Consider the following 20,271-nt stretch of genomic DNA (forward strand, 5'->3'; position numbering starts at 1 on the left):
CTGTCAGATACCAAACTTTAATGTCGCCTCCACTACCAACCAAGCCCAATGCACTGGTTGCTTGCCTGGTTATGTACTTTATCAAGGCAACTGCATCGAGAGCTGTCCTTCGGGCACATTTTTATCTCCCACAGACAACCTTACCTGCACAGGTATGTACCCCTGCTTCGATCCCTTGCACCATGTTGCTGACTGAGCGTTTGGCAGCCTGTAGCTCGTCATGCAGCACTTGTTCTGGAAGTGCCAGTTATTGTTTGACATGTGCGAATAGCATGCTTGCATCGAATGGGCAGTGTGTTAGCTCGTGCCCATCCAACGCTTTCAGCTCCTCGGGCGCTTGCGTTGCGTGCCATCCCGACTGCGCAACTTGTTCCGGCTCGGCTTTCAACCAATGCACAAGCTGCAACCAGACACTTCCCGTACTTACCAACGGCCGTTGCTTGGCGACCTGCAGTCAAAACCAGTATTTCGACGCCACTTCGTCCACATGCCAGTCTTGTGACAGCAGTTGCTCGAGTTGCTCGGGGTCAGGTCCAAGTAATTGTCTAGCTTGCTCGAGCTCGAGTCAGGTGCTCCGCGGGGGTTCCTGTGTCGCGGCTAATTGCAGTAGCGGAACCAATATCGTACCTGGTCTCGGCGCATGTTTATCCGAACTTGTGCTGGTCCCGTCGTCGACCGGTGGTTCGGCTGCCTTGCCATCGATCAGTGGCCTGTCATCTCCTGTTTCCACGACAACTCGTCAGTCACTGTCGTGGTGGGAAATTTTGTTAATGACGCTTGGCTGCGCCTTTATATTTATGGCATTCCTTTGGTGCTGGCGCCGACGTGCTCGGAAGAAAAGAGCCAAGGCAACAGCCGCGTTTGCTTCCGCCAAAGCTCTCGATCGAAAGACAAACTGGCGACAGCGTCTTCTGGGATTATTTCGTCACTCGCCAAACCCACCTCCTCCGGATAATGAAGAGATTGCTCTTTGGAAGCTCCGGGCCGCGGAAGAAGCGCACCACGATCGGGAACTGGAGAAATTGATCGGGGCATACGAGTATTCTAGGGCGGGGTCAAGCCGTTGCCCTTCTCCCCTTCCGTCGCTCCACGATCGCAAGTCCCACGGGGCTTGTGACTACGATTCTCACCGTTTGTCTCGGGAGTCGCTTTATTCCCAGGTTACAGGGATGCCGCGTAACGGGCCTGAACCCCGACAGCCTGTGAAGTCGAATCCGTTGACATCGCGATTCTCCACCACAACTATCGCCTCGTCCGTGTGCAAGAAGCCGAACGTTCTCAGGCGCGAACTTACGCCGCGGAAGCCACCGCCTACAGATGCAGAGGCATATGCAACATCTGTCCGGGAGGCTACTGACGAGATCGGATCATGCTGGGTGACGCCAGTTAATACGGGCGGATCACGCAATCCATTTCGTCAATGAGTTGTCTTCCTTTCTTCTGGTTCATACTCGCCCTCTTAATCTAGCGGGATTACATAGAATAGTTAGCAAATTTTTCATCACTCTTTTGCATTCTTCTTTCATTTCCACTCACCGCTGGACCTTGTACTATTGTATATTTCATTCGTTTTAATACTTCGCACGTACAGTAACATGTAAACGACTCAGACCTTGTGTAGCAATGCAATCCAATTAGCATACCCATGGTATATCTTCCCTGTGTGTGTGTTGTGTTACGTAAACAAGCTAATGTAGTCGGCTACTCACCAAATGTCAGGTTGACCACACTGACGCGCTTGACGCGCGGTAATTGCCATTTCCCTGAGCCGCTGTTCATTTGAGAGTGCCATGCGTACGTCGATGGCACTCGCTGGGTGTTGTTTCCGGTAAGTGTGGTCCTGAATATCTCGATTGGTGCAGTCAAATTTGTCACCAGTTACACTGTGTCCGCCAATTTATAGGGCCATAACGTCCCCACGTGTGCAATACGCACTCTCAGGAGCGCGCATAATATCACAGCTTTCAGTAATCCCCGTTACGGTGAAACTCTATCCCGGAAGTGCTGTACAGGACATGCCGTCCATATTAAGCGGCAGGGCGAATGTTCGGCCAACACTTCCCCGATTCCCCACATCGCTCGTCCACCGGTCTCTTCTCCCTCCCCGCAGCCATGCTCGCTGGCTCAGGCGGCTTGGCGCAACAGCAGGAAGCCCAACCGCCATCCGTGGCATGGTATGACGAGATTCCTGGAAGTATCTGTGGTCCTGAGGATGGCCCCTGGCCCCGCGCCTTCACCAATCTCACGACGTCCGAGGCATGGAACAAGTTGTCGCTAGCATCCGACCCTCAAAGCCTTGCTTATGGTACTGGTGAGAAGTGGAGAGCTGACGCTCTCAACTTTCAGCCCTTTTCTGGTGCGAACAGTCAGGACCGCTACGCCATGCAGCAGCTGCACGTAGGCGGCCGAATATGGACTCTCACCGCTGTATTCGATGGTATGTCTGATTGACTACACTTTCCACTCTGGAGCTATATTCAATGAGTTTGATTTTCCAGGACATCTTGGAGACGCTACCGTGCAACACGCCGCTTACCACGTACCTATCATCGTCCGCGAGTTTCTGGAGGACCTTGACAAAAAGCATGGTGGACGTATTGTCCCCCCTCCGCTGATAGCGGACGTATTCAGCAGTGCCATCCGCGCATTCGACGATGCGATTGCCAATGACGTCCTGGAGCTATTTCCAGGTGGTTTACATGCTGCTATAGGGATGCCCGATCAGCAGATCCACACCATCCTCAATGATCAACTTGTGGGTGGAGAGAACTTTAAACGGGCAAGGCTTTGCATGTATGGTACCACTGCACTTGTAGCACTTGTCGACCCTGATCACACTAACTTGTGGCTCGCTAATTTGGGCGATTGCCAAGGAGGTAAGCGAAGAAACGGCTCATTTCGTGGAGCCTTCGCTCATCATCAAGTCTCACGGTAGTTATGGTATCAGAGACTGCGCCTCAGGTCTGGAGTTATGAAGTCTTGACTCGGGTGCACAACGGACAGAATAAACGCGAAGTGGAGCGCGTGCGAAGGGAACACCCAGGAGAATCGGAGTGTATCGTCGATGATCGGGTTTTGGGAGCTATTGCCCCTTTTCGATGTCAGTAGCCGTCACGCGATGTTCTGCGCTATGTCATAGCTGATGATTATTTGCAACTCTAGGTTTAGGTGACACGCCATTTAAACAGCCTCCGGAGTTCACGAGACGCATCCTATATAACCTCTTCCCGGGTAACCGCGATATTTCTCTGTGGGAGGAATTCCTAGTGCGGAACAAGACCCCGCCATACATTTCTGCGGTGCCCGAGGTCACACACTTTCCGCTAGACCGCTCGCAGGGGCCTCTACGAAGATACCTCATACTATGTTCGGACGGATTCACCGATATCTGTGGACAGCACCAGCGCAGTGTAATTGACCGATGGTTACGAAGCATGCCTGTTGCTGGTGGCCGTTCTGCTACGATACCACCTAATAGGGCTTTACAACTACTATGGCAGGGTCTCGGAGGCGAATCGGTTAGCATTTCTAAGACATTGACACTTGACCTTGATGTCCCCTGGTTAGATGACATCAGTATTGTGGTTCAATCACTGTAGTCATAGCATGTTTTTTTACTGGTGTTATACGTTACTGTACTACGCTAATCGTCGATCCCGATTGGGGTGCGTGTTTCTGTTTCTTGTATGTATTAAACTCTCTATTGCCGACTAGTTAGGTACTGACCCAACGAAACTATGCTTTTTGCTTCCGTATCGGAATGATAATTTTGGCTTTTCCTTGCCCACTCTATGGAATTTCACGTGCAAAAGTCTTGTATGTCCAACCGTCTAGTTTCATCCTTAATAACCTTGCAACAGTTATTTCCACCTTGTAAGGGTGCTGGTCTGGGGCGCCCCGACAACGATGGGGTTTGCCCCCCGGCTGTGAACACAATTTGAATATTGAAGTATGAGGATCAGACTGACATGATTCCATGAAACTTGGCTTGGGCGTCGTGGTTAAAAATGGCCGGAATGATCCTAAGGCGCCCAATCTAGATGACGGGAAGCATAGAATTGCCGACAATGACAACCCCGGTGTCTTATGGTGCAGTGCAACTGACCGATTTCGTGGACCAGGCAAAATGCGATGATCGCGTTTCGTATTGACGCTGCAAGCCTCGGCCTGGCTATTACATGTGTACCCGAACTTTCTCCATAGAAATGGCATATATTAGAACCACCGCAAGGACGTGGCTGGAACTTGAACTAATGATCCACCCCTTGTTGAACTACAGCATGATAGCCACAACACTGTAAAAAGTAAAATCACTAAAAATCAGTGTCCATGACACTGAAGTCATGGACGCATCTTTTCAGTGTCATCGGTCTGACAATGATTTTAAGTGTCAGTGTAAATTGCATATGTGATTTTCAACATCAGTCAAGAAAATCAGTGTCGTAGCATTGAAAAACAGTGTCAAGTGTAAAAAAGCTCGTCTACATCTTCCATCTCACTCTCGTTCTCCTCTGGGGTGCCCTCCCATGTCCCCATATCCGCAAAACCTCGTGCGGACGCTGCTGACATTCAATCAATGATACCCCACCACTTACCTACAGGGACCAGGCCCACCACAGCCTTTAAGCTTCGCACGTCGGTGACAATTGTTGCATGGTGGGACAACAAGTAAGTATTCTCATTTGCAGCATCCTTTCCTTTGGTATTCCATGGTGTGATAAGAGCAAGGACGAGTGTCTTGCCACTCAGAGAGGGGAAGAATTTGTTTGGTGGCAGGGTGAGCATGAATATCTTCTCCAGATCACCATACCCGATAACTCGAACCAAATGACAATTATGTGCCTCGAGAATTACTTCATACTGGTCACATATGTTGGAGTTTATCACCTTTACCTTAGTTGTGGTTCACCGAGCACAGCATTATGTAATCCAAAAGCGGACACTTAGCAGTTTATTTTTTCCTTACTGCACCTCAGCTTCAACCAACTTGAAGTCTGAGGTGGGACTCCTTCCATTCATTATATTGGAACACTTACTTACCTACCTACAGTATATTCCTCTCCATAGGTAGTTCATTGTTTAGCTTCAACCAACTTGAAGTCTGAGTATATTCCTCTCCATAGACTTGACAATCCTGCAGTGTGTCATCCTCCAAAAACATATGATGTCATTAAACTGACTGTGTAGTATTAGTGATATTGAGCGCACCTTGATGTAGCAGTTCCTCCTCACTGGAGCTGCTGGGCTATGTGAGACAGCTGCTGTCTGGAAGAAATTGCCACCTCCATGTATCTGAAGCTTTCCAGTGAATAGGGTTGGGAGTGGCAAATGGATTTTCACCTTGCTCTCTCACTTTCCTAATACCTGAGCCACATATTGAGTGATCTTTTGCTGAAGTGAAGGATCCTGCTGAGTGACCCTCTTGAATGGAGGGTGAATGATATGGTTGGGGTCTGATGTTGGCAGCACTCAGTTATGTGTCATGAAACCAGAAAAGATGGGTACTTACATCCCTCAAACACATGTTCAAATACTGTTGGTCCATCATCTTCATGGTCATCCCACAAAGCGAGTTCAGCCGAAACATCATAGCACACAGAGAGTTGCTTGAGTATGACAGAGTGTAGCAATGTGTTGTTCAAGTTGCTCCATGGCTGGTGTCAGGAATGCATTGATCGCTGCAATGTCCCACAATACCTCTCCATGAAGAAGCTCCACATTGTCCAGGCTGGACCACAGTAATGAATTCCCTCAGCAACATGAAGTAGACTGTGGACAGTGAGTGTGCATGCTGGCAGACGTTCAATGCAGTACTGATAATAATACCTGAAAAACAAAAAATAGCTTTGATGAGTATCACTGAAATGCTCGGCATCGAAGGGAAAAAATGAAACACTAACTTCTCGTATTTTTGTACCCATTTTCGTAATTGTGCTTCGATGTCGCCCATGTCTTCCTCTGTCAAGTGAAACCATAACATGAGCTTCATCAACACACTGAGTTTGCACACATGCACATAGTACTTCTGCTTCGGAAACTGGTTTTCAAGTAAAATTAAAATGGGTGCGATGTACAAGAACCAGAAGCACCATGAATCAGCCATGAATTGTGAGCGATTGGTGGCAATATTTCCTAGAACTTGTATGAATGCTGCAGGTATATGTTGCACAGCAGCCATCATTTCTTGTGTGATCTCTTCCCATACCTTCACTGTGATCCTAAATTTGTCAGTGCTGGATTCAAGACCTTTGAACTGCCCAGTCCATAGATTGACAAGGTTTGGGATAACGTTCTCCAAAAGGAGGTGAAACCACTCCCAGGGCGCTGAGCATGCATAATCCAGTGAACCAACTCTCCACAGTCCAGGTAAACCATGAATACCTGTCTTCTTTGCAATCCTTCCCTTTGCAGCCTTTGATGGTGCCTCGCTGATGTTCTCAAAAGTAGAGATAAAATTGCGGTGGGTGTGCATTGGGAGATGTTCTGGATCCCAGATAAGGGGGTTTGGGGTGTTCTTTGGGGGTTGCAGCACAGCATAGTGAGTCTTCCCTAAACCACGCACTGCCTTTATCTTGCACGATCGGCATGGAAAGATGGAATTATGGCCTTTGATCTCCAGGAATTTCTGGATTGCGAGGATGTCTCCCAGTTTGAAGATGATGTATGTGTGTAGGTTGAACAAGACCCTCTTGTCAGCATCAAATGTCAGAACTCCGTACATGAGTTTGGCCAGCTCGTCGTCGAGAGGTGAGAGGAAAGATGAAAGCTCCTTTGGCTGCCTTGGTCCAGGAATGATCCCAACACAGATTAAATGTTCGTGATGAGTGCATTGAGTCGGTGGAATATTATAGTTTTGCGGTATAATCGGTGTTGCTGTTGGTCTGCCTTGATTACTCTTGTACAACAGATAGCTATCAGTGCAGAGAGCAAGTGCAATGTCATGGTGATCACAAAAGTAACAATATGGAAGCCTTTTACCATCCACTTCAACGTATTCCCCTACCAATTTCTTGTAATGGGTGCCATTGAAAACATCTGAGATACTGCCAGGGGTTGACTTGTAGCTTGCTTGATAGTCCATCAGGTGGATCATTTGAGGGCTCTGGAAGAGCCCTTGCAGTCATGGGAGAAGAGGAAAATATGTGAATTGACAGCAGGGTTTTCGATTAGGTTTGAACCATGGTTGATGACAATGTGGGCAAACAAGGAGCTGTCGGTATTTCCTGGCATAGAGAATACACGATTTGGGGCAACAGTCATACTCGATGGTGGTGACAGCTGCAAGGCATGCAATGCATTTGAAGATGACATATTCAGAGTTGAGGTTGATTTTGTGATGGAATGCCCAATGCATCTGCTTGAATGCAGTTTGTGTGATCCTCCCCCTCAAAAGTAAATTGAATGCTTGGATATTGTCCCTGTCGCTGTCAGAGAGGATGTCGTTCCCTATCACAAAATTCAGTTACAACAGTTGATGAACCAGACATTTTTTACTTATGAATTTCAAAGAATTCATCCACAACCTTTCGTTTCTCAGCATAATCTAGTGTATCCATAAGCTCCTCCATGCTCCAAAGCTCCTCATCTGAGTCTTGGTCCTCCACCCAATCCCAGGAACCAAACTCCTCATCTTGCTCAACTGAGGGCTCCACATGTGAGCCTAAGCTTGAGGATCTATCATCATTGTCATCAGAGGCATCTGGATTGGGACTTGATTGGTCTGGAATACTGTCATCGTTGTCTGACAAAGATATGATATGCTGATCAGTTAGCTTGCTCGGTGGTTAGGCAAATACAAGAACACGAACCTGAAATCTTGGGTGCAGTAGCATCAGCCTCTGCATCCAAGTCTGACGAAATGCTCTCTGATGCTCATATCTGCCCCACAAGGCCATTGTTTGCTAGGTCCCTGTAATGCTGGCAGCACTGCTTGAGGCTAAGTATTTTTCTGCATGTTGGGAGACAATGCCACCGTTTGCAATAGTTTCGACCAGGATGAGTCTTCACCCTGCACTTGTGCTGCATTGTGACAGCACCACAGCAGTTGTACCCATGGTTTAGAGACTTGAAGACTTGACAGAATTTTCATGTCGTCTGAGCACGTAAGTATCACATGACCTACCTCACGAGCTGTTTCGCATCTTCCCTTTCCACCCCTAACAGTTGTTAATTCACGATGGTCAAAGTGCCAAAACTGTATAATGCGAAGCAAGCACCACAGCTATCAACCATCGGTCAAGCAATTGCATCACTACAAGAACAATTAGACTCATATACTCGTAAGTCAGATCTTGTGCTGTATGCCATCTGAATGATTGGTAGCATTTATCTTTGTACATAGGAAACTAGTGCACTGATGACTTGGACCATTGCAAAAAGAAGACTAATAAAGAACAGGACTCCTTGATAAATGGTAGCAGTCAGGATTTGATTCCCCAACCAAAGGGCTGCCCAGGATGAAGCAATGGAAAGGGCTACAGTATTGTCAAGGCAATGGGCCTCTCGAAGAAGAAGGAATTCTTTAATCACCTCAAGGTTGTATTTTTTTTTTCCCATAGATGACGCTGATCTCGCTGATAAAAGTAGCGTGGTATTCACAAACTCGCAAACCGGAAACTCGATACGAGTTGAATGATAACACAGCAAAAAAACAAGCTACTCATTGAGAAAGTTATTTTTCAGGTGCATTGCTGTCATATATATGCATATATGCATTATAATCTCTATGTAGGCACAATTAGAATACAAGATGTTCCAGAAATACGAAAATGCATGGCCAGTGTGAGATTTATTGGTGCAATATCTGTGCAATAGTTTGCAGTTAGAGAAGAAAGCTACCTCAAACCTCGAGGTGCATGATGCAATAAATGATTTTGTTTAATTCACCAGGACTCATCACAACTATACAAAACACAGTGCAGGATTGGGAAACAAAAAGCAGAAGAGATCTGTGGTGATGAAGAATCAGATTTTTGGGACACTAATGAGGATGCATCCATCATTGACTTTGATCGTCTGCACTTGGAAACAGATAGCCCGAGTGAAGCAAGTGACGACAACAGCGGTGAAGACCTATCAGAAGACGGGCAAGACAGTGACAAAGACAAAGACAAAGACAACGACATAGTGCCAGTCAAGAGAAATTCTACAAACCTACCAGCCTCAGAAGTATGTAGCAAGACATCCAAGTCTGGTGCATGCGGATCATCAGGTGAGTAGCATAGATGATTTGACATGTACTAATCATCTATGGGCCATTGTAATAGATCATAACGAACGTCCAAGTCGTCCTCGAAAAAAACAGCACAAAGAAGAATCAGAAGATGAGCATGGCAGCGAAAGTGACGAAGACGACAATCTGGCACCAGTCAAGAGAAAATCTGTCGTGCCAGCCTCACCGGAACACACTAAACGTAGCGAGATGTCCAAGCCCTCTGGGCAACTATTGGGTGAGCTTTGCAGATCAGACCTCATCCATCACTAACTCTCTCGTCTCACTAGATGATAGCAAACTTCGTCCTCAGAAACAACAGTGGGAGCGAGCCGACATCGCTGAAAAGCAAAAGACGGTAATGGCCAAGCCTGACCCCAAGGTGAATGAGTATAGCAAGCTCGATGACAGTGTAGGAAGTATTACCTGACATTCAGTCATACTCACCAAAGCAGAATGCTTGAGCAATGAAGGCACTCTCAAATTCGAAGGTATTCTATGTGGGCTAATGGCAAACCTGTACTGACACCAGCATTACAGACCGCTGTAGGATGCTCTATCAAGATCACAAACGTGAGATTGCCTCCAAACAAGGATGAGGACAAGGATGACACTGATTATCGTGAGCTCGCTGCCACTGCCACCGCCGACAGTCCCATCGCAAGTCACCAGCCACCAAAGACGTGTCCTGGAATGGACTGTGAAGATGCGATCCCCAACAATATCCCTGACCAGCTCAAGACTGCCTTGTCCACCTACGTTGGCCTTGTCAAGGAAAGGAAGACCAATATTCATTTGGAGATGGATATCTGTATCTTAATCAAACGAGAGCATCGTCGGCTCAAAGCCCTCAAGGTCGCAGAGGCAAAAGGTTGGCCAGCCACGAAAATTGAGTTCAAAGATATCCCCTCTTGCATTCTGGAAATGTATGACGAACTCGAGAAACTTTTGTTCAATGCGGAAGCACACGAGAACCTCTGGCTCTGGACCTGTTTCAAAGCCGACCTCGAAGTGAATCATTACACAATAGCGCAATTTGCTCAAATGTGCGTCCCTCCAATGTCTTTGGCGATATGGGAAAACTCACGCTGCGGATAGTAAGTAGTCTGCATTGTGTTCCTTGAGAACATTTAAAACTGATGACATCCCAGCTATGGTTCGAAAGGCACTGCAATTGTTATGCACACGCTACTCCAGCTATTTCCACCAACGACGTCCACTGATGCTTTTCAGCCTCTTTCACTTTTGCAGTACCCAACCTACTTCATAATTCCCCATGTCGTCTGTCAGTTTATCGCTCAAGACTTCGGCCTTTTGTCGACCATGCCCGTGCACAATATCATGGTAGAAAGTAACGATGTTGGCGAACTGATCAATCCTGAGCGCAATGACGATGATGAGCTCGATCAGATAAACGTGCAACGACATTCACTCTTAAACAGAGAAACCTCAAGGGCTGAACGATCCATGATGCTGCTAAGGCACTGGTTGCGCTTCAATATGCAAAGACAACTGATGTTCCAGGCACGAGTGGTGTGCATCTTTTACTTTGATCTCACAGAGCTGACAGCAATAGGATCAGTCAAACGCTCGCCCAAAACCGCATCTTGTGCTTCGTCCACCAAAGGAGGGAGCCCCTTGCATGTCTAGTGCTTCGGGTCAGCAAGAAACCATTCAGGTCCATTGAAACATAGCGATTTGACCACAGAATCACTACACACCGCATTTCAACCATCCAGGTCGCCGCAAGCACTAGTGGTGCTTGCATAAACACAACTACGAGTCATTCTCAAGTACTGGGGAAAAAGCCTCGTGGCCGGCGAAGTAAGAAGGCCCCCGAGACGGTTGAACAGGATCCTCAGGCTGTGGACGCCGCAGTGGTGGTAAATCCACTCTCTTATCTCTTGGTTGGCTTGCTAACAAGGTCGATCCTGACATAATTCAGACACAGGCTCGATGTACACCCCGAAGTGCGCGATCAAAACGTTAGGTCCACATCCAAATCCTCCTCCCTCACACATTTTCGATCGCTGCTACTCAACCGCTCTCGTTTGGCTGTCATTGCACTGCCGGCTGCTCCTCCTCGAATTCGATCACTTTTGCCGGACCGTTTTCATTTCTATCACTACTGTGTTGCTCGGTCTTGTTAGCTCCTGCTGGACTTGTGATGGATTACTGACGCTTTCGTGGAATACCCTGTTATATGACTGTGCTGTGGGTGTCTCTGTAACCTCAGGTAGCGTTTGAAATCACAATTTTGTGATTTGCCTGGTTATTTCCATGACAAGTGGGACGTATGTAAGCAAGCATGAAAACCCGTGCTATCGAAGCAGAAAATGAGCGCTCGCATCAACTTATTACAGTGTCGCGACGTGGAAAAACAGCTACAAGGCAGTGTTATTCAGTACTTACGACGTTTTTTTTTCGGTGACGAAGACACTATTTTTTACTAGACCGGATGGGCACTTCAGTGTCACATTATGATGCTGAAATTCAATGACTGACACTGATCTTCAGCTGTTCCGACACTTAACAGAAGTGATTTGGACATTTATTTTTATTGATTTTACTTTTTACAGTGCAACATGTACTGGCTACGTAGTTGGACTCTACGAGACAGATGTATTAGAGTTCGGCCTTTTCCGGCCGCGGATTCGCCATTCTAGGAACATGCTGACGTTAGCAATCTGGCTTCAATCCGCAGTCATGAACTCCTTGCAAGGATACACACAGCAGTTGATCTTGTTTTGAGCGGGACATATGGAACATACCAACATTTTGTCGAATGAACAGCCTATCAGTAGCGGGGCCAGGACGAACGCAAAGCGAAGTCGTTCCCAAAGCGAGAGTCCTGAAGACCTTGGGCAGTCCTCAAAGACGACGCTGCATCATCTGAATGGACCTGAAATCAATGCTGAGATATACGGGGCCTCCCACTTTGGACAGTGGGGGGAGTACATGCAACGCAAGCGCGCGAAGTTGCAAATTCAGAACACCAGTTTGGAGAGCACATCTGACGAAAAGAACGGCCTCTTTCGTGGAATTTCAATATACGTGCGTGTCTGTTCTCTCGTGAATTTGGTAGATGGTTTTCTGACATACAGAAGATAAATGGATGGACGAGACCATCCATGCAAGAATTGCGGAAACTCATTGTTAGGCATGGCGGCGTCTTTCAGTCTTATCTCAGCAAGAAATCTTTAGTGTTCGCATTCCAATTCCCTATTATCGATGCTCGTGTTATATTGAGTGTTTACCACAGAACCCATATCATTACATGCTCCCTCACACCTGCCAAGATTCGCGAATTCAAGCATATGAAAGTCGTGAGACCTGAGTGGCTTGTCGAGAGCGCAGCTGCCGGCACATTGCTTCCTTGGACAGACTACATCTTCCATCCAGGCGGTAGAGCCGAGCCGTCTCAGGGCTCTCCAGTAGGACAAACCACATTGAAGTCAATCTCAAGATCTACGCCACCACCCAACCCTCAAGTACAGGTCAATTGGAATGAGATGGAAGACCCCGTTTCTCGTTCGAAGTCGCCGCCCAGTCCACTGTATACCACCGATCCTGCCACATATGAGGACGCTGTTCGAGTCCCTGGTTATGCTTTGGGACGGTCCAACGAAATGGCCGAACGTGTTATGGCTGATCCGCAGTGGAGAGCAGCCCACACATCAATAGCACCTGACTTTATCGAGGGGTATTACAAGAACTCGCGTCTACACCATCTCTCGATGTGGAAGGCAGAACTTAGGAATCTCGTCATGGAAGCTCAGGAACGTGCAGAACGCGAAGAATTTGGCGACTCGCAAAATAAGGACGGTCCAGTTGTACGGGAGAAAGCGGGCGCTCAGTCGACCTCGACGACGGATGTCAGTATGGGTGGCGCAGAGCTCATATTGAGATCTCCAACCAAGAACAAGGGAAAGCATAAAGCTGTCAACGACGAGAGAGTTATTATGCATTGTGATTTTGACTGTTTCTTCGTCTCTGCGGGGCTTACTACTCGGCCACAATTGCGAGGTAAACCCGTGGTCGTCTGTCATTCACAGGGAAATCAAGGTGGTGCGTCGAGTACGAGTGAAATTGCTAGCTCAAGTTACGAAGCGAGGTCGTTTGGCATCAAGAATGGTATGAGGTATGTCTCTTCTAGCCCTCATGTGCACCATGGTTCGAGGGCTTTGCCAGTCTACGACAGGCAAGGCAACTGTGCCCTTCGGTCGTGACGATACCCTATGAATTCGAGAGGTACGGGATGAGGTTCTTCGTCTTGGTCGCTGTCTGACGAGCTACCGTGAAAGATATAAAGATCTCTCTTTGCAATTCTATACAATTCTTATGCGTTATGCAGACGATCTTCAGGCGGTGTCTGTTGACGAAGCGTTAGTGGACGTATCACGTAGCGTGGAGAGTCGGAGAGCAGAGACCCCGATCCCTGTGGACGATCATACCCTTGCGTTGGCCCAGACCATCAGGGAGGAAGTGAAGGCAGCCACCGGGTGTAACGGTAGGTGCAAGGTAGTTTCCTGCCCCCTGTGGTTTGACTGGGAGTTTGTGCAGTTAGCATCGGTATCGCAGAAAACATCCAACTGGCTCGTATTGCTACAAGGAAGGCCAAACCTGCGGGACTCTTTCATCTGAAGCGCGACGACGTCCAAAGGGTACTCGACCCACTCGGTATCGATGACCTCCATGGCTTTGGACATTCAACGCGAGAGAAAGCGAAGGAAAAACTTGGTACGGCAAACCTGGGGGAGTTAGCCAAGAAGAGCAAAGGACAGCTTTGTGAAGCGCTGGGAAAAGGTACTGGAGAGACACTTTACAAAGCCATTAGGGGAATCGACGACCGCAAGCTTGAGTCCGATAAACCCCGTAGATCTGTGTCGTGCGACATTAATGTACGTCTTTCCCTCCTTTTCAGTTTGAGGCTTGTCTTCGAACCAGATTAAGTATGGCGTCCGATTCGAAAACAACGAGCAAACCGAGACGTTCATCTATCAGATGGCGGAAGAGGTCGCGCGACGAATGAACAATATATCCGTGCGTGGCAGATCGCTGACACTGAAAATCATGAAGCGCGACTCCAGTGCGCCGAAAGAGGCACCAAAGGCAAGAGACCATAACTTTCTCTTGTCGATGACTCAGTAACATAGTATCTAGTTCCTGGGGCATGGGATATGCGAGACCTTCAATAAGCAGACAGCTCTTTCCAACATACATGGTCAGGCTACTAGTGATAGCAAAGATATAGGAGACCATGCCTGGAAGTTGCTCCTATCCTTTAACTTCGATCCCAAGGAATTGCGGGGAATAGGTATTCAAATCCAAAAGTTAGAGAAGGCGGGCACGGTAGAGAGTACCGCACAAGCGAGACTGCCCTTCCAGCCTGCACTGCGACCCAAGATGCCAGAACACAAGGCTGAGTCAATGCAAGTCGCGACTGAGCATCCGCAGATTGTTGTCCAGCCTCCTTCTCAAGAAATGGTACTATCACAGGAGAATAGCACTGCCAAAGCTGAAGAGGCCTCTGCGCACGATATTCCTCCATTTTCTCAGGTGGACAGAGATGTGTTTGATGCACTGCCGGAAAGCATCCGTAGAGAGCTAGAGAACGAATATGAACGCCGTTCCAAGTCTCCTGTACCCGACAACCCCCCTCCTGTTCCGGCTGAGCGCCGCCCAAGGATACCAGTGAAGGGAACTACCACTGACGTCAAGCGGATCACAAGGCAGTTTGCACCTAGAAGCAAAACCACTATTTCTCCGCGAAAGAGCACGCTTTTCACCAAACGTCCCACTCGTGTTGGCCTCTCCTCCGTGCGCGTTCCCGAGGATGAACTCCGGGAGCTTGGTATTGACCCCGAGGTTTTCGCGGCCCTGCCCGTCGATGTGCAACGCGAGCAGTTGATCACGGCCCGACATCTCAAGAATGGAGGAGTGCTGACTGAGCCGACGGTTCTCAAGTACGCGAAAAGAAAAACTCGCGTGTATCCTAAAAAGCCCCCACCTCTGGCCAAACACCCACAACACCCTTTCTTAAAGCAGCAAGGTCCAAAGAAAGGAGAGAAGCTGTACTTTACGATGACGGATGATGTACAGCGGGTAATTGAAACTTGGGTCGAAAACTTCAAGGAAGACCCTCCGAACCAGAAAGATGTGGAGTATTTCAGCAAGTTCTTGGTGCAGAGTGTTGAGACATCGGATACGGGAATGGAGAAAACGATCGCCGTGATGAAGTGGTGGTTAGTGCTGCTGCGCAGATATTGGGAGTTCTACGAGCACGACGATCTGCTAGAAACTGAAGTTGTAACACAACGGATGACCTCGGAGAAGATAGGAAAGGCTTGGTGGGCAGCCTTCCGAGAGGTGAAATCCAAGGTGGATGAAATAACTAAGAAGCGCTTTGGAGGTACTCTTTGCTTGAAGTAATCGACGTGTATTATCCCTGGGCATTAGTTTATTTGTGACTGAAAGCTACGTACGTACCAGCAGACGAAGTTCTCGCAAGGAATATGATACGACCACTGTAGATATCAGTCACCCAGAATCTCACACATGAAGTTCATCTCTCCATTCATTTGTCTCCCCGGGCAACGAAGAAGGTCACCGACTCCGTCGCGTGTCTAGGCATTGCGTTCGTTGCCTTCGTGAAGCTGAAATTATGAAGTCCGGCACCTTCGAAGGCATTCCGAACTTCTTCAGCAGTGAAGCCACCCGTGTGGGGCACGATGTGGTGGGCGTTAGAAGGAAAGATCTCTTCAGATGACTGACTCTTGATTAAATCTGCGACCAGGAGCGAGGCCCCCTGTTTAAGGTACGAAGCTAAGGACTTGGTGACACTGTCGATCGACGCGAAGTGATGGTAAGCATTTGCGCACTAAAACGCCGATCATCACGCCTATGTCCGCATTCACAATAGGAACATAACATCCTCCACTCACCACAATAACGTCAAAGGTCATCCCCTTCAGATGCTCTTCATCCTCCTTTATCGCTAGTATGCACACGGCCCTCATCTCGTCAGGAGAGATGCCCTGATTGTAAACGCTGAGATTATACATATCAACCATATTCTGGCTGATATCGACGCCCACGATGGACTTGGCATGTGGTGCGAGTTCCCTGGATATAAGACCTACATATCATGTGCGTGGTATGTAGGTTCTACGCGTGGGGTGGTGCAAGTAGGCACCATCGATATGGCTGACTTACCAGTTCCACAAGCAAAATCCATGACCGTTGTTTCCTCCTCGGCGAAAGGATACAGCTTGAGCATCGCAGCTACCAACCTCCGTGCGCACTCTAACGCGCCGGGGCGTTCGGAGTAGTGTTCTGCGATTCCAGCACTATTGAAGAATTGTTTGTTTGCTTCTTCGATTCCGTTGGTTTGACCAAGCCCATGGCAATGTCCATGGGTTGGCAACGTCGGGTGCTCTGCCATGTTGGTTCTGGTTTCTACAGAGGAAGAGCAGTGGCTGTGTATCAACGATAGGACTCTGTGACTCTAATCGGCTACAGTTGAGGTAGCAGAATATAACAAACGAGTGGACAAGCAAGCCGTAGCCTACAAAGACAAGAAAGAAAATTGGCTACTGTCAATTAGACATAGATGTAAACAGGGTAAGCACAGGAATCATCGTCAATACGGTCACAGGACATGGGAGAGGACAAAAGAAGGAAAGACGTCAAAGCAATGTCTCATACACAATGCAGCCCAAAAACAGAAGTAAAAGCAATGAAGAAAACGGTAGGAACGCGTAAGACGTTTAACGCTGTTCCCTAACCTTGTACCAAACCACGCCGATCACAAGCAGACCTAAACCAGCGATGAAAGCAAACAAAACGAGCACATCTCTATAGTAGCTGCTGAGGTCGAAACCGAACAGCTATTGTAACAAAAATCAGAAAATCCGGCTTGTCAAGCAGATAGAAGTCGTGCTTACTATTTGCATCATGACTGCTGCAGATATGCTGATGGGGACACCTTGCAAGGTATCTTGGATCGTGAGTCCAGATCCAACTTCGTTTACGGAAAGGGCCTCCAGGCAAAACTGACATCGTGGGGATAAGTACAACAAATTTTCCTGCCACGGATACTAACCTTGAGGGGGCAAAGCCATTGGAGCCACCTCAACACCGGCGGAATGGACGTCAAGTGCACGAAGAAGCCAGCATATGTCATCTGGTATAATGCCGAAAGGGCGGATATCAAAATTGCAATCCCGCCGTTGCGGAAAGAAGTGGCAAGGAAGAAGTTCTGCAATAATGGTGAGATCGACAGATGTCACAGCGAACATGGTAAAGCTTACCCAGAGGGTCATGGCGAGCGTGTACAATACGAGAATGAAGAGGAACTTGAAGAACCTGGAAGCTTCGGGAGACAAGCCTGCCATCCAATATGTACTGGAAATCAAATGGTAAAATCGGGTAACATGAAGTTGCCAAGCGACTCACATGGTCGATACAATGATAGTCGGAAGGACTCGCAATGGTATAACATCGAACAAAATTCGGGATAACAACCACGCGGTCGGACTGTTCAGGGGGCATCAGAAAATAGAATGGTGAGAAACATCAAGGTCTTACCTGTAGTATGAATTGGACCGTTCGCGAACGAATAACGAACGAACTTCCACGACATTATACAATGCACTCAACGACGAAAATGCGGTCAATGATCCCTACGGTCTGTCAGTCGCCGTCAATAAATATGACAGGACATGCTCTCACCAGGAAGAATAGACATCCCACTCGAGACTGGAAGCCTGCGATGGTGATACCAGTGTGGAAATACAGTCCACCTGTACCATGACCGCTGTTTCAGTTGTTGAATGAAACCTCTGCAACCCACGCACCGCAGAACACCCCTAAAATAGCGGCTATTGTAACATGAGTAAGGAACAACGTCTTGTCTCTACCCAGCGCAATTCAGTAACATGCACAGGTCCCTGCGAGGGGTACTTACCGCCGTATTATCTTCCATTCTCGCCCGCATAACACCTGAAATTGGGTGAGGAACGTTGTAGCGTAGTCGCCTCGGGATGGCTTGCTGCGATTCGACAAAGCTTCTACATCGGCTGCACCAGCAGGCTTTTCGTCAGCGGTTGGACTCGCGCTGGGACCACTGAAGTCTTGCGACTGATTAACAGTGCTTTCCATCACGCGTGAAGAGGAGAAAAGTCCGACTGGAGCGACACTTGCAATCTCAAGGAGGTAATCCGCGACGTTGTATCCTTCTTCGTACTCTGGCATCTCTGAAATACTATCTTGTGCAACCTCTGCATCACGAATAGCCTTGAAGTGTTGGGCAGGCGCAAGTCCACCGGGGCCCGAATATAACGCACGTCCGTGTGAAAGGAGCATAACGGAGTCAAAAGCATGGTAAAGTCGCGAGCTATGGTCAAAATAAGACGAAGCGCCGGCCCGATATTCGAAACGTACCTTGGTTGATGGACGCTGCAAACAACCGCAACACCTCGACTATTATTCTTTTCGCCTTCTATGGCACCGAATAACCCGCCTCCTCCTCTCGCAACTTCCTTAAGCACGGAAACGACGCGCCACGCACTTACAGAGTCCAAACCACTCGTTGGCTCATCACACACGAGAATATCAGGGCATCCGACAAGCTCCAACCCGATACTCACTCGGCGTGCCTCACCCCCACTGATGCCACGGCCTGATCCATCTGTCGCGCCAATCCTAGTTTCTGCAACACCTTCCAAACCTAGTTTTTCAATCACAGCGTCGACAATAGCCGCCTTCCTTTTTTCCGATAGCGATTCTGGTAGGCGTAGAGACGCTGCGAATATCAAAGCCTCCCGGACCGTCAAGAATGCAGGCAGCACATCCGTCTGCGGTACGAATGCCACACGAGGGCGTTTACCAGCAGGCAGAGGAGGGAATGTTATGGAGCCTGTGAATAGCCCCGACTTGGGTTTCCCAGCGATCAATTCTACCAACGTCGTCTTCCCCGCACCGCTGGGACCGAGGACAGCCATCAACATCCCTGGGCCAATAGTTCCGCTAACACCGTCCAGGATAGTTTTTTCTCCATTAGCATGTCCGGAGGGAGAGAATATTGAACCTTTGAATGTGCCCGATGGTCGTATGAAATAGGAGACGTCTGACCAACGAACGCCGATACCACCTGCTGCACCACCGTCGAATGGCTTGTTGCGCGCAGCGCGTTGGAGGAACAATCCCCATACGACAGCGATGATGCCAGCTCCGAGTAAGGCACCCACGACAGCAAGACCAGCAATGACACCTCCGCCTAGCTGTGAAGAATTACTTCCAGTCGAGGTGGAATTCGCGTTGGAGGAATCTATCACAGCCTGACTGACACATTCCCCGAAAACGCATCCTTGCAAAGCCAACCCACTTGAGCCGAAGAGACCGTTGAGAACCTCCTGTTGGAAATTACATGTATCGCCGTTGCAAGAAACTGTGAGGCTGCCACTGAGTGCGTTTATAGTACCATTGAGGCTCAGAGACGGAACACCTCCACAGAATGCGGTGCCCTCGAAGCAAGCGCATTGCAGATTGGAGCAAGTCCATGTGTCTGTTGAACCCGAGGTCGACTGCGTACAGGGGGAAGCGGTACACGAGAATTGTTCGACGCCGGCGTAGAAGAGTTGGGCATACGCTGCCGAAGATCCATTTGGAGAAAGAAGAGTGCCAGAAGTATTGTGCAAGGGAGAGAGCGAACTGTTGTAGGTGCGGAGAATATTCAAATTAGATTGCAACGGGAAGAGTGATTGCAAGGTAGGATTCTGAGACGACATGAGACTCGATCACATCTGATTAGGACAAATAGTATGAACGTACGTTGACCTGGCAGCTTATCTCACCGGCTGCATATACCGTTGGTTGTGTATTACAAACTAGGGTGTCGTTTACGCCCGACGCCGCAGCTAGCCCAGCACTTGCGCTGGCATTGCCATTGACAGCGGCCCACGCTGTTTGACACGCGGACGAAGTAGTACATACATTGCACCCAGTACCAGTCCACCCGCTAGAGCAAGAGCAGCCAGAGGCTGTCAGGTTAGGAAAAC

The 20,271-nt window shown here is 48.5% G+C and overlaps 2 protein-coding genes across 2 annotated transcripts; one reads left to right on the forward strand and one right to left on the reverse strand.

The window, feature by feature from the left end:
* Nucleotides 1-4,335: 4,335 nt before the first annotated feature.
* Nucleotides 4,336-4,841, reverse strand: F5J12DRAFT_867766 (uncharacterized protein; the record flags this gene model as incomplete). Its single annotated transcript, XM_051747064.1, has 1 exon — nt 4,336-4,841. A coding segment is annotated over exon 1 (212 nt), but the record flags the coding sequence as incomplete, so codon positions are not given.
* A 4,606-nt stretch (nt 4,842-9,447) lies between these two features.
* Nucleotides 9,448-11,002, forward strand: F5J12DRAFT_561084 (uncharacterized protein). Its single transcript, XM_051740057.1, has 4 exons — nt 9,448-9,449; nt 9,502-10,308; nt 10,363-10,735; nt 10,788-11,002. Exons 2-4 carry the CDS (start codon nt 9,710-9,712, stop codon nt 10,896-10,898), a joined length of 1,083 nt encoding a protein of 360 aa, XP_051594587.1. The 5' UTR covers nt 9,448-9,449; nt 9,502-9,709; the 3' UTR covers nt 10,899-11,002.
* Nucleotides 11,003-20,271: the final 9,269 nt, after the last annotated feature.

The sequence above is a fragment of the Pisolithus orientalis genome (assembly GCF_024613125.1).
Source record: "Pisolithus orientalis strain OTSU chromosome Unknown F5J12scaffold_89, whole genome shotgun sequence".
NCBI lineage: Eukaryota > Fungi > Basidiomycota > Agaricomycetes > Boletales > Pisolithaceae > Pisolithus > Pisolithus orientalis.